Source organism: Oncorhynchus gorbuscha, unplaced genomic scaffold, assembly GCF_021184085.1.
Source record: "Oncorhynchus gorbuscha isolate QuinsamMale2020 ecotype Even-year unplaced genomic scaffold, OgorEven_v1.0 Un_scaffold_5185, whole genome shotgun sequence".
Classification (NCBI taxonomy): domain Eukaryota; kingdom Metazoa; phylum Chordata; class Actinopteri; order Salmoniformes; family Salmonidae; genus Oncorhynchus; species Oncorhynchus gorbuscha.
This window is the reverse complement of record NW_025749047.1, coordinates 1-12,500: the sequence shown is the minus strand read 5'-3', so window position 1 is coordinate 12,500 and position 12,500 is coordinate 1. Positions and strand designations below refer to the sequence as shown.

The window sequence follows — 12,500 nt, the reverse complement described above, 5'->3', positions numbered from 1 at the left end:
TCGGAATCCACGCTTCAAGATTGGGACTGGGATATGTTCCGGGTAGCCTTTGAGAATAATTAACGCTCAGACACGAGACGTATGTGACAGGGTCTCCAGACAATCACGGACTACAAAGGGGAAAACCAGCCACGTCACGGACACGGACACCTTGCTTCCAGACAAACTAAACACCTTCGCTTTGAGGATAACACAGTGCCTCCCACGCAGCCTGTGGGCTCTCCTTCTCCGTGGCCAACGTGAGTAAGACATTTATGAGTGTTTAAGCTCGCGTCCTCAGAGCATGCGCAGACCAGCTGGCTGGAGTGTTTATGGACATATTCAAACTCTCCCTATGCCAGTCTACTGTCCCCACATGCTTCAAGATGGCCACCATAGTTCCTGTGGCCAAGAAAGCAAAGGTAACTGAACTAAATGATTATTGCCCCATAGCACTCACTTCTGTCATCATGAAGTGCTTTGAGAGACTAGTCAAGGATCATATCACCTCTACCTTACCTGACACCCTAGACCCACTTCAATTTGCTTACCACCCCAATAGATCCACAGATGATGCAATCGCCATCACACTGTACACTGCCCTAACCCATCGGGACAAGAGGAATACCTATGCAAGACTGCTGTCCATTGACTATATTCAACACCATAGTGCCCTCCAAGCTCATCATTAAGCTTGAGGCCCTGGGTCTGAACCCTGCCCAGTGCAACTGGGTCCTGGACTTTCTAACGGTCCGCCCCCAGGTGGTGAAGGTAGAAAACAACACCTCCACTTTGCTGATCCTCAACACAGGGGCCCGTGTTCAGCCCCCTCCTGTACTCCATGTTCACCCATGACTGCGTGGCCACGCACACCTCCAACTCAATCATTAAGTTTGCAGATGACACAACAGTAGTAGGCCTGATTACTAACAAAGGCGACACGGCGTACAGGGAGGAGGTGAGGATCCTTGGAGTGTGGTGTCAGGAAAATAACCTCACACCCAACGTCAACAAAACTAAGGAGCTGATCGTGGACTTCAGGAAACAGCAGAGGGAGCAGCCCCCTATCCACATAGTCGGGACCACAGTGGATAAGGTAGAAAGAATCAAGATCCTCGCGTACACATCACGGACACACTGAATGGTTCACCCACACAGACAGTGTGGTGATGAAGGTGCAACAGCGACCCAAATTTGGTTTGGGACCTAAAACCCTCACAGAATTTTACAGATGCACAATTGAGAGCATCCAGCCGGGCTGTATCACCGCCTGGTACTGCAACTGCACCGCTGTGGAACACTAGTCACTTTAATAATGTTAACATATTTTGCATTACTTATCTCATACTGTATTCTATTCTACTGTATCTTAGTCTATGCCGCTCTGACATTGCTGGTCCATATATTCATATATTCCTTATTAATTCCATTCCTTTAGATTTGTTTGCATTGTTGTGAAACTGTTAGATATTACTGCACTGTTAGAGAGAGAAACACAAGCATTTTGAGACACCCGCAATAACATCTGCTAAACACGTGTTTGTGACCAATAACATTTGATTTGATTTGATATGTGGATCGGTGCAGAGAATGATGTCACATCCACAATAGCATTAGCCTCCTCTACCACAGAGAACCATCTCAACCACCACAATGTAATAATTTCATCTCTGCAATAGCATTAACCTCCTCTACTGGAACAGAGCGTTTAGTCGGAGAGATGGAACAGAGTGTTTAGTCAGAGTTTAGTCAGAGAGATGGAACAGAGAGTTTAGTCAGAGAGATGGAACAGAGAGTTTAGTCAGAGAGATGGAACAGAGAGTTTAGTCAGAGAGATGGAATAGAGAGTTTAGTCAGAGTTTAGTCAGAGAGGTGGAACAGAGAGTTTAGTCAGAGAGATGGAACAGAGTGTTTAGTCAGAGAGATGGAACAGAGAGAGTTTAGTCAGAGAGATGGTACAGAGAGTTTAGTCAGAGAGATGGAACAGAGTGTTTAGTCAGAGAGATGGAACAGAGAGTTTAGTCAGAGTTTAGTCAGAGAGATGGAACAGAGAGTTTAGTCAGAGAGATGGAACAGAGAGTTTAGTCAGAGAGATGGTACAGAGAGTTTAGTCAGAGAGATGGAACAGAGTGTTTAGTCAGAGAGATGGAACAGAGAGTTTAGTCAGAGTTTAGTCAGAGAGATGGAACAGAGTGTTTAGTCAGAGAGATGGAACAGAGTGTTTAGTCAGAGAGATGGAACAGAGAGTTTAGTCAGAGAGATGGAACAGAGAGTTTAGTCAGAGAGATGGTACAGAGAGTTTAGTCAGAGAGATGGAACAGAGTGTTTAGTCAGAGAGATGGAACAGAGAGTTTAGTCAGAGTTTAGTCAGAGAGATGGAACAGAGAGTTTAGTCAGAGAGATGGAACAGAGAGTTTAGTCAGAGAGATGGAACAGAGAGTTTAGTCAGAGAGATGGTACAGAGAGTTTAGTCAGAGAGATGGAACAGAGAGTTTAGTCAGAGAGATGGTACAGAGAGTTTAGTCAGAGAGATGGAACAGAGTGTTTAGTCAGAGAGATGGTACAGAGAGTTTAGTCAGAGAAATGGAACAGAGAGTTTAGTCAGAGAGATGGTACAGAGAGTTTAGTCAGAGAGATGGAACAGAGAGTTTAGTCAGAGAGATGGTACAGAGAGTTTAGTCAGAGAGATGGAACAGAGTGTTTAGTCAGAGAGATGGAACAGAGAGTTTAGTCAGAGTTTAGTCAGAGAGATGGAACAGAGTGTTTAGTCAGAGAGATGGAACAGAGAGTTTAGTCAGAGAGATGGAACAGAGTGTTTAGTCAGAGAGATGGAACAGAGAGTTTAGTCAGAGTTTAGTCAGGGAGATGGAACAGAGAGTTTAGTCAGAGTTTAGTCAGAGAGATGGAACAGAGAGTTTAGTCAGAGAGATGGAACAGAGAGTTTAGTCAGAGAGATGGTACAGAGAGTTTAGTCAGAGAGATGGAACAGAGAGTTTAGTCAGAGAGATGGTACAGAGAGTTTAGTCAGAGAGATGGAACAGAGTGTTTAGTCAGAGAGATGGAACAGAGAGTTTAGTCAGAGTTTAGTCAGAGAGATGGAACAGAGTGTTTAGTCAGAGAGATGGAACAGAGAGTTTAGTCAGAGTTTAGTCAGAGAGATGGAACAGAGTTTAGTCAGAGAGATGGAACAGAGAGTTTAGTCAGAGAGATCGAACAGAGTTTAGTCAGAGAGATGGTACAGAGAGTTTAGTCAGAGAGATGGAACAGAGAGTTTAGTCAGAGAGATGGAACAGAGAGTTTAGTCAGAGAGATGGTACAGAGAGTTTAGTCAGAGAGATGGAACAGAGAGTTTAGTCAGAGAGATGGAACAGAGAGTTTAGTCAGAGAGATGGAACAGAGTGTTTAGTCAGAGAGATGGAACAGAGAGTTTAGTCAGAGAGATGGTACAGAGAGTTTAGTCAGAGAGATGGTACAGAGAGTTTAGTCAGAGAGATGGAACAGAGAGTTTAGTCAGAGAGATGGAACAGAGTGTTTAGTCAGATAGATGGAACAGAGAGTTTAGTCAGAGAGATGGTACAGAGAGTTTAGTCAGAGAGATGGAACAGAGTTTAGTCAGAGAGATGGAACAGAGTTTAGTCAGAGAGATGGAACAGAGTTTAGTCAGAGAGATGGAACAGAGAGTTTAGTCAGAGTTTAGTCAGAGAGATGGAACAGAGTGTTTAGTCAGAGAGATGGAACAGAGAGTTTAGTCAGAGAGATGGAACAGAGTGTTTAGTCAGAGAGATGGAACAGAGAGTTTAGTCAGAGTTTAGTCAGAGAGATGGAACAGAGAGTTTAGTCAGAGTTTAGTCAGAGAGATGGAACAGAGAGTTTAGTCAGAGAGATGGAACAGAGAGTTTAGTCAGAGAGATGGAACAGAGAGTTTAGTCAGAGAGATGGTACAGAGAGTTTAGTCAGAGAGATGGAACAGAGAGTTTAGTCAGAGAGATGGTACAGAGAGTTTAGTCAGAGAGATGGAACAGAGTGTTTAGTCAGAGAGATGGAACAGAGAGTTTAGTCAGAGTTTAGTCAGAGAGATGGAACAGAGAGTTTAGTCAGAGAGATGGTACAGAGAGTTTAGTCAGAGAGATGGTACAGAGAGTTTAGTCAGAGAGATGGAACAGAGAGTTTAGTCAGAGAGATGGAACAGAGTGTTTAGTCAGAGAGATGGAACAGAGAGTTTAGTCAGAGAGATGGTACAGAGAGTTTAGTCAGAGAGATGGAACAGAGTTTAGTCAGAGAGATGGAACAGAGTTTAGTCAGAGAGATGGAACAGAGTTTAGTCAGAGAGATGGAACAGAGAGTTTAGTCAGAGTTTAGTCAGAGAGATGGAACAGAGTGTTTAGTCAGAGAGATGGAACAGAGAGTTTAGTCAGAGAGATGGAACAGAGTGTTTAGTCAGAGAGATGGAACAGAGAGTTTAGTCAGAGTTTAGTCAGAGAGATGGAACAGAGAGTTTAGTCAGAGTTTAGTCAGAGAGATGGAACAGAGAGTTTAGTCAGAGAGATGGAACAGAGAGTTTAGTCAGAGAGATGGTACAGAGAGTTTAGTCAGAGAGATGGAACAGAGAGTTTAGTCAGAGAGATGGTACAGAGAGTTTAGTCAGAGAGATGGAACAGAGTGTTTAGTCAGAGAGATGGAACAGAGAGTTTAGTCAGAGTTTAGTCAGAGAGATGGAACAGAGTGTTTAGTCAGAGAGATGGAACAGAGAGTTTAGTCAGAGTTTAGTCAGAGAGATGGAACAGAGTTTAGTCAGAGAGATGGAACAGAGAGTTTAGTCAGAGAGATGGAACAGAGTGTTTAGTCAGAGAGATGGAACAGAGAGTTTAGTCAGAGAGATGGTACAGAGAGTTTAGTCAGATAGATGGTACAGAGAGTTTAGTCAGAGAGATGGAACAGAGTTTAGTCAGAGAGATGGAACAGAGTTTAGTCAGAGAGATGGAACAGAGTTTAGTCAGAGAGATGGAACAGAGTTTAGTCAGAGAGATGGAACAGAGAGTTTAGTCAGAGAGATGGTACAGAGAGTTTAGTCAGAGAGATGGAACAGAGTTTAGTCAGAGAGATGGAACAGAGTTTAGTCAGAGAGATGGAACAGAGAGTTTAGTCAGAGAGATGGAACAGAGTGTTTAGTCAGAGAGATGGAACAGAGAGTTTAGTCAGAGTTTAGTCAGAGAGATGGAACAGAGAGTTTAGTCAGAGAGATGGAACAGAGTTTAGTCAGAGAGATGGAACAGAGTTTAGTCAGAGAGATGGAACAGAGAGTTTAGTCAGAGAGATGGTACAGAGAGTTTAGTCAGAGAGATGGAACAGAGTTTAGTCAGAGAGATGGAACAGAGTTTAGTCAGAGAGATGGAACAGAGTTTAGTCAGAGAAATGGAACAGAGAGTTTAGTCAGAGAGATGGAACAGAGAGTTTAGGATTATTGACATGGGAAACATATGTTAACATTGTCAAAGCAAGTGAAGTAGATAATAAACAAACGTGTACAGACGTACACATGGGTGGTAGGCCCTGTACGCATTGTGGGTGGTAGGCCCCGGAGCCACAGACATACACATGCCCTCCCCTCCCCTCTCTCCTTTCCTCACCTCAGTGCTGTGTCCCAGGTCTATGTAGGTGCATTGTGGGTGGTAGGCCCCGGAGCCACAGACATACACATGCCCTCCCCTCCCCTCTCTCCTTTCCTCACCTCAGTGCTGTGTCCCAGGTCTATGTAGGTGCATTGTGGGTGGTAGGCCCCGGAGCCGTAGAGCATGGCGCTTGTAACGCCAGGGTAGTGGGTTCGATTCCCGGGACCACCCATACGTAGAATGTATGCACACATGATTGTAAGTCGCTTTGGATAAAAGCGTCTGCTAAATGGCATATATTATTATTATTATTATATATACACATGGCCTCCCCTCCCCTCTCTCCTTTCCTCACCTCAGTGCTGTGTCCCAGGTCTATGTAGGTGCATTGTGGGTGGTAGGCCCCGGTGCCACAGATGTACACATCCCCTCCCCTCTCCCTTTCCTCACCTCAGTGCTGTGTCCCAGGTCTATGTAGGTGCATTGTGGGTGGTAGGCCCCGGAGCCACAGACATACACATGCCCTCCCTCCCCTCTCTCCTTTCCTCACCTCAGTGCTGTGTCCCAGGTCTATGTAGGTGCATTGTGGGTGGTAGGCCCCCGGAGCCACAGACATACACATGGCCTCCCCTCCCCTCTCTCCTTTCCTCACCTCAGTGCTGTGTCCCAGGTCTATGTAGGTGCATTGTGGGTGGTAGGCCCCGGTGCCACAGACGTACACATCCCCTCCCCTCTCCCTTTCCTAACCTCATTGCTGTGTCCCAGGTCTATGTAGGTGCATTGTGGGTGGTAGGCCCCCGGTGCCACAGACGTACACATGCCCTCCTCCCTCTCTCCTTTCCTCACCTCAGTGCTGTGTCCCAGGTCTATGTAGGTGCATTGTGGGTGGTAGGCCCCGGTGCCACAGACGTACACATGCCCTCCCCTCCCCTCTCTCCTTTCCTCACCTCAGTGCTGTGTCCCAGGTCTATGTAGGTGCATTGTGGGTGGTAGGCCCCTGGAGCCACAGACATACACATGGCCTCCCTCCCCTCTCTCCTTTCCTCACCTCAGTGCTGTGTCCCAGGTCTATGTAGGTGCATTGTGGGTGGTAGGCCCCGGTGCCACAGACGTACACATCCCCTCCCCCTCTCTCCTTTCCTCACCTCAGTGCTGTGTCCCAGGTCTATGTAGGTGCATTGTGGGTGGTAGGCCCCGGAGCCACAGACGTACACATGCCCTCCCCCTCCTCTCTCCTTTCCTCACCTCAGTGCTGTGTCCCAGGTCTGGCGTAGGTGCATTGTGGGTGGTAGGCCCCGGTGCCACAGACGTACACATGCCCTCCCCTCCCCTCTCTCCTTTCCTCACCTCAGTGCTGTGTCCCAGGTCTATGTAGGTGCATTGTGGGTGGTAGGCCCCGGTGCCACAGACGTACACATGCCCTCCCTCCCCTCTCTCCTTTCCTCACCTCAGTGCTGTGTCCCAGGTCTATGTAGGTGCATTGTGGGTGGTAGGCCCCGGTGCCACAGACGTACACATGGGTCTTATTGAAGGGCTGAAGGAGACGCACGTAGTTGGCGCAGTCAGTCTGAAACAATGTTAGGATTTACATTAAACATACATGACACACATCTACAGTACTGTCATAGTTAACAGAGATTTAACATGAAATATAAAGGCCATTTAGAAGACGCTTTTATCCAAAAGTGTGTGCAGACAGACAGACAGAGTGGCCCCAGCGAGAATCAAACCCCATGATAGTGGCGTTGGAAAGTGCCAACCTGAGCTACAGAGGACCATCAAAATCCTGTTCCTCTACCCACCAGCCTCATTTAACCCGTCGCTCTCTTTGCCTCGGGGCCGATTGTTTACTGGCTAAATCCACCAACAATAATTGATTGAACCTTGTCAGATTAGAACTTCTTGTCTCGTCAGGTTGTTACTGTGTGTAAATATATAAGGAGATGTCAGAGGGATCAGACGTCTCCCCTGGGTCTCATAATACACAACAACAACAACATGACCATCAATAAAGACGGGCCTTGTTTTAATTATACACCGTGAGGATCCTTGGCCTCGTCCCAATCACGTGCTCTGAGCCAGAGGACTACTAAATAAGGACTCAGATCTTCAGAGCACCTAAACAGCATTGTGGGAAAGCTCATCCATCTTTGTTACTTACCGACAGGTTCTTCCCTGCCAATCTGCAGTGTTCGACGTGTTCCTCCACAGCTGGCCAGTAAATCTAAAGGAGAGGAGGGAGGGAGAGGAGGGAGGGAGGGAGGAGAGGAGGGAGAGGAGGGGGAGGGAGATGAGGGGGGAAGGGGGAGAGGAGGGAGGGAGGGAGGGAGGGAGGGAGGGAGGGAGGGAGGGAGGGAGGGAGGGAGGGAGGGAGGGAGGGAGGGAGGGAGGGAGGGAGGGAGGGAGGGAGGGAGATACAGGTGAGGCTTAAAATATGGATACGGGACAACCTTTCATCATTACTTTATGATACCCCACTCTGTGTTTAATTGACAACGTGGCGATCTAAGAGAACACAGTTGGGAAGGAGCCCTAGACTGATTCAAAACAGAGTCATGGTAATGGCATGGTGCTGGCCTTAACTCTACATTTACACCTAGATAGGGAGATTCACTGAGGTGCTGTCTGTACCGTGCGTGTTGGAAGAGCCAGGCTGTCCGAGTGGAGAAGGTAGATGTGGTCTCTACCCCCTACCAGGAGCCAGCCACGGTCCTCATCCAGCAGCAGGGACTGATAACCTCCACTCACTCCTCTGTCCCAGAACACACTGGAACTGTTCATCAAACGCAAGTCTGCAGAGGAAGGGGCAGAGGGGGAGAGAGACAGGGCGTGAAGGAGGAGAGGGAGGGAGACAGGGGGGTGAGGGAGAGAGGAGAGGGGGAGAGAGAGAGATGGAGAGAGAGGAGAGGGAGGGGCAGAGGGGGGAGGGGGAGAGAGTGAGATGGAGAGAGAGAGAGAGGAGAGGGTGGAGAGGGAGGGAGACAGGGGGTGAGGGAGAGAGGGAGGGGCAGAGGGGGAGGGGAGAGAGAGAGATGGAGAGAGAGCGAGAGGAGAGGGAGGAGAGGGAGGGGAGACAGGGGGTGAGGGAGAGAGGGAGGGCAGAGGGGGAGGGGGGAGAGAGTGAGATGGAGAGCGAGAGGAGAGGGTGGAGAGGGAGGGAGACAGGGGGTGAGGAGAGAGGAGGGGCAGAGGGGGGGGGAGAGAGAGAGATGGAGAGAGAGCGAGAGGAGAGGGAGGAGAGGGAGGGAGACAGGGGGTGAGGGAGAGAGGAGAGAGAGAGACAGACAGAGGAGAGAGGGGAGAGAGGAGAGAGAGAGACAGAGAGAGAGAGAGAGAGACAGAGACAGAGAGAGACAGAGAGAGAGAGAGGAGCGGGAGAGGGAGACAGGGAGAGGAGAGAGAGAGAGAGAGAGAGAGAGAGAGGAGAAGAGAGAGGAGAGAGAGGGAGAAGAGGGAGGAGGGGAGCAGGAGAGAGCGGGAGCGAGACAGGGGGGGTGAGGGAGAGAGAAAGAGGGAGTTAATGTTTTGAAGTAACAGAATCAATTGAATCAGAATTGGCAGAGAGCAACTATTGGTCAAAAACAAGCACTAAAAAACTTGGACTGCATTTATCACAACCATCAGTTTGGCAAAACTACATACAATTATAACTGCTGTTTTTATTTTAGCTTTCCAAATCCAGTCTGTAGTCTGAGTACATTGACATGATTGATAAACAACATGTCAATCAAAGCTCATTCACTCAGTCAAAACAACAATGAAATCAGCCTATTTATGAAAAACGGTCCCTGGATACTCAAGATGGAAAGTACATAGTTGCAATGTGTGTAATTCCAATAAACATAGCAACACAATCTCCCCTAAAAACACACACATGTCCGTCCAGCACGCACGGGTCGAGCAACACCAGCGAGCACTCTACAACATATCTAGGGATCTTGTGTTTAACCAGGCAGAAAATGACCTGCACAATCACAGCAAATTAACCCTGTAGCCCGGCTCTGTGCTCTCTCCTCTCCTGATAAATCAGAAGAAAAGTCCTGGCTTCTCAATTTAACTCCAAAACAACTCCTATAAAGTAGATGTTTCCAGTGCTATAACCCTACATTATGTCATTGTGGTATCATTTTAAGGGTTGCAGAGAGGATGTATGGTAAGTAAACAACTGTATTTATTTCTACTTAGCCAGCACAAAGGCCCAACACTTTATCAAGACTCTAGAGACAACCACTTTATCAAGACTCTAGAGACAGGAGACAAGAGTCTAAAGTCTAGAGACAAGAGTATAGAGTCTAGAAACAATAGTCTAGAGCCGAGCCTAGAAACAAGTCAGAGTCTAGAAACAAGTCAGGAGTCTAGAGCCTAGAGTCTAGAAACAAGTCAGGAGTCTAAGACAAGAGTCTAGAGCCTAGAGTCTAGAAACAAGTCAGAGAGTCTAGAAACAAGAGTCTAGAGCCTAGAGTCTAGAAACAAGAGTCTAGAGCCTAGAGTCTAGAAACAAGTCAGGAGTCTAGAGAGAGTCTAGAGTCTAGAAACAAGAGTCTAGAGCCTAGAGTCTAGAAACAAGTCAGGAGTCTAGAGACAAGAGTATAGAGCCTAGAGTCTAGAGACAAGAGTCAGGAGTATAGAGACAAGAGTCTAGAGACACGAGTCTAAAGTCTAGAGACAAGAGTATAGAGCCTAGAGTCTTGAGACAATAGTCTAGAGACAAGAGTATAGAGCCTAGAGTCTAGAAACAAGTCAGGAGTATAGAGACAAGAGTCTAGAGACACGAGTGTAAAGTCTAGAGACAAGAGTATAGAGTCTAGAGTCTAGAGTCTTGAGACAATAGTCTAGAGTCTAGAGACAAGAGTATAGAGCCTAGAGTCTTGAGACAATAGTCTAGAGACAAGAGTATAGAGCCTAGAGTCTAGAAACAAGTCAGGAGTATAGAGACAAGAGTCTAGAGACAATAGTCTAAAGTCTAGAGACAAGAGTATAGAGCCTAGAGTCTAGAAACAAGTCAGGAGTATAGAGACAAGAGTCTAGAGACAAGAGTATAGAGTCTAGAGTATTGAGACAATAGTCTAAAGTCTAGAGACAAGAGTATAGAGTATGCGACAAGAGTCTAGAGTCTAGAGACAAGATTCATAACCTCTAACCTTCTGCTGTATAAGACAGCTTTGGAAGAAGGATGAGGACGAGGATGAGGACGAGGATGAGGATGAGAGAACGAGGAGGGAGGACGAGGATGAGGATGAGGATGAGGATGAGGATGAGAGAACGAGGAGGATGAGGAGGATGAGGACAAGGATGAGGATGAGAGAACGAGGAGGATGAGGAGGAGGAGGACAAGGATGAGGATGAGAGAACGAGGAGGAGGAGGATGAGAGAACGAGGAGGATGAGGAGGAGTATAAGGCCTCCTTGGTTCAGTTCCACTGCTGAGGTAGCTATCAACAATCAGTGTCTCATGAAATATGTTTAACAAAAATAACTGGTTTATTTACCAAGTCACCCTTTCTCCAGGTTCACATTTCACATTTCATGTTAAAAGGATAAATCATTAACATCATATTATCTGTGAACCGCTCAAATATCAAATTAAATGTTTCAGCCATAGACTAAACCTTGATTTAATGAGAAGATGTGTAGGAAAATATTTCGGATAAGCACTGTAAAATCCAACGTATAACTAATAAGACTGGAGATACGTGTGGAAATGGTGTCTGGCCTCTCCCCACCTACATATACAGAGCCTTCAGAAAGTATTCAGACCCCTTATTCCACATTTTGTTACTTTCTGCCGTATTCTAAAATGGATAAAAGTTTTTTTTTCTCCCCCTCATCAATCTACCAACAATATATACCCCATAATGACAAAGCGAAAACAGGTTTCTCGATTTCTTTTTGGCAAATTTATTACAAATAAAAAAACAGAAATACTTTATTTACATCAGTATTCAGACTATTTGCTATGAGACTCGAAACTGAGCTCAGGTGCATCCTGTTTCCATTGATCATCCTTGAGATGTTTCGACAACGTGATTGGAGTCTACCTGTGGTAAATTCAATTGATTGGACATGATTTGGAAAGGCAAACACCTGTCTATATAAGGTCCCGCAGTTGACAGTGCATGTCAGGGCAAAAACTAAGCCATGAGGGCGAAGGAATTGTCCGTAGAGCTCCGAGACAGGGTTGTGTCGAGGCACAGATCTGGGGAATGGTACCAACATTTTTTTTGCACCATTGAAGGTCCTCAAGATCACAGTGGCCTCCATTATTCTTAAATGCAATACGTTTGGAACCACCAACACCCTTCCTAGAGCTGGCCGCCTGGCCAAACTGAGCAATCAGGGGAGAAGGGCCTTGGTCAGGGAGGTGACCAAGAACCCAATGGTCACTCTGACAGAGCTCCAGAATTCCTCGTGGAGGCGGAGAACCTTCAGGGACAACCATCTCTTCAGTACTCCACCAATTAGGCCTTTATGGTAGAGTGAGCAGACAAATCAAATATTTTTTCTTTATAATTGACACGCGCGATGAATACAGTGAAATGTTTACTTTACATGCCCTTACCCAACAATGCAGTTTTAATTAATTAATTTTTTTTTTTTTAAAGTAACAAACAATTAAAGAGCAGCAGTAAAATAACAATAGTTAGGCTATATACAGGGGGGTACCAGTACAGAGTCAACGTGCGGGGGCACAGGTTACCGCACGGCAAGCGGTATCGAAGAGCCAAGTCTAGGTCAAAAAGACTCCTTATTAACAGCTTTTATCCCCAAGACATAAGACTGCTGAACAGTTAATCATGGCCACCCAGACCATTTCCATTGACCCACCCCTTTGTTTACACTGCTGCTTCTCGCTGCTTATTATCTCTGCATATCTCTACCTATATGTAGAAACTACCTCAACTAACCTGTACCC

At 46.5% G+C, this 12,500-nt stretch overlaps 1 protein-coding gene across 1 annotated transcript in view; it reads right to left on the bottom strand.

Annotated features, from left to right (window-relative positions):
• LOC124028984 (semaphorin-3D-like) overlaps positions 1-8,380 on the bottom strand; it is a gene marked incomplete at both ends in the record, with an annotated part of 16,447 nt that extends 8,067 nt beyond the window's left edge. The window contains 3 exons of the mRNA XM_046340866.1: positions 7,036-7,155; positions 7,750-7,812; positions 8,220-8,380. Of these exons, the coding sequence (XP_046196822.1) occupies positions 7,036-7,155; positions 7,750-7,812; positions 8,220-8,380 (344 nt within the window). The remainder of the gene's footprint in view (positions 1-7,035; positions 7,156-7,749; positions 7,813-8,219) is intronic.
• Positions 8,381-12,500: the final 4,120 nt, after the last annotated feature.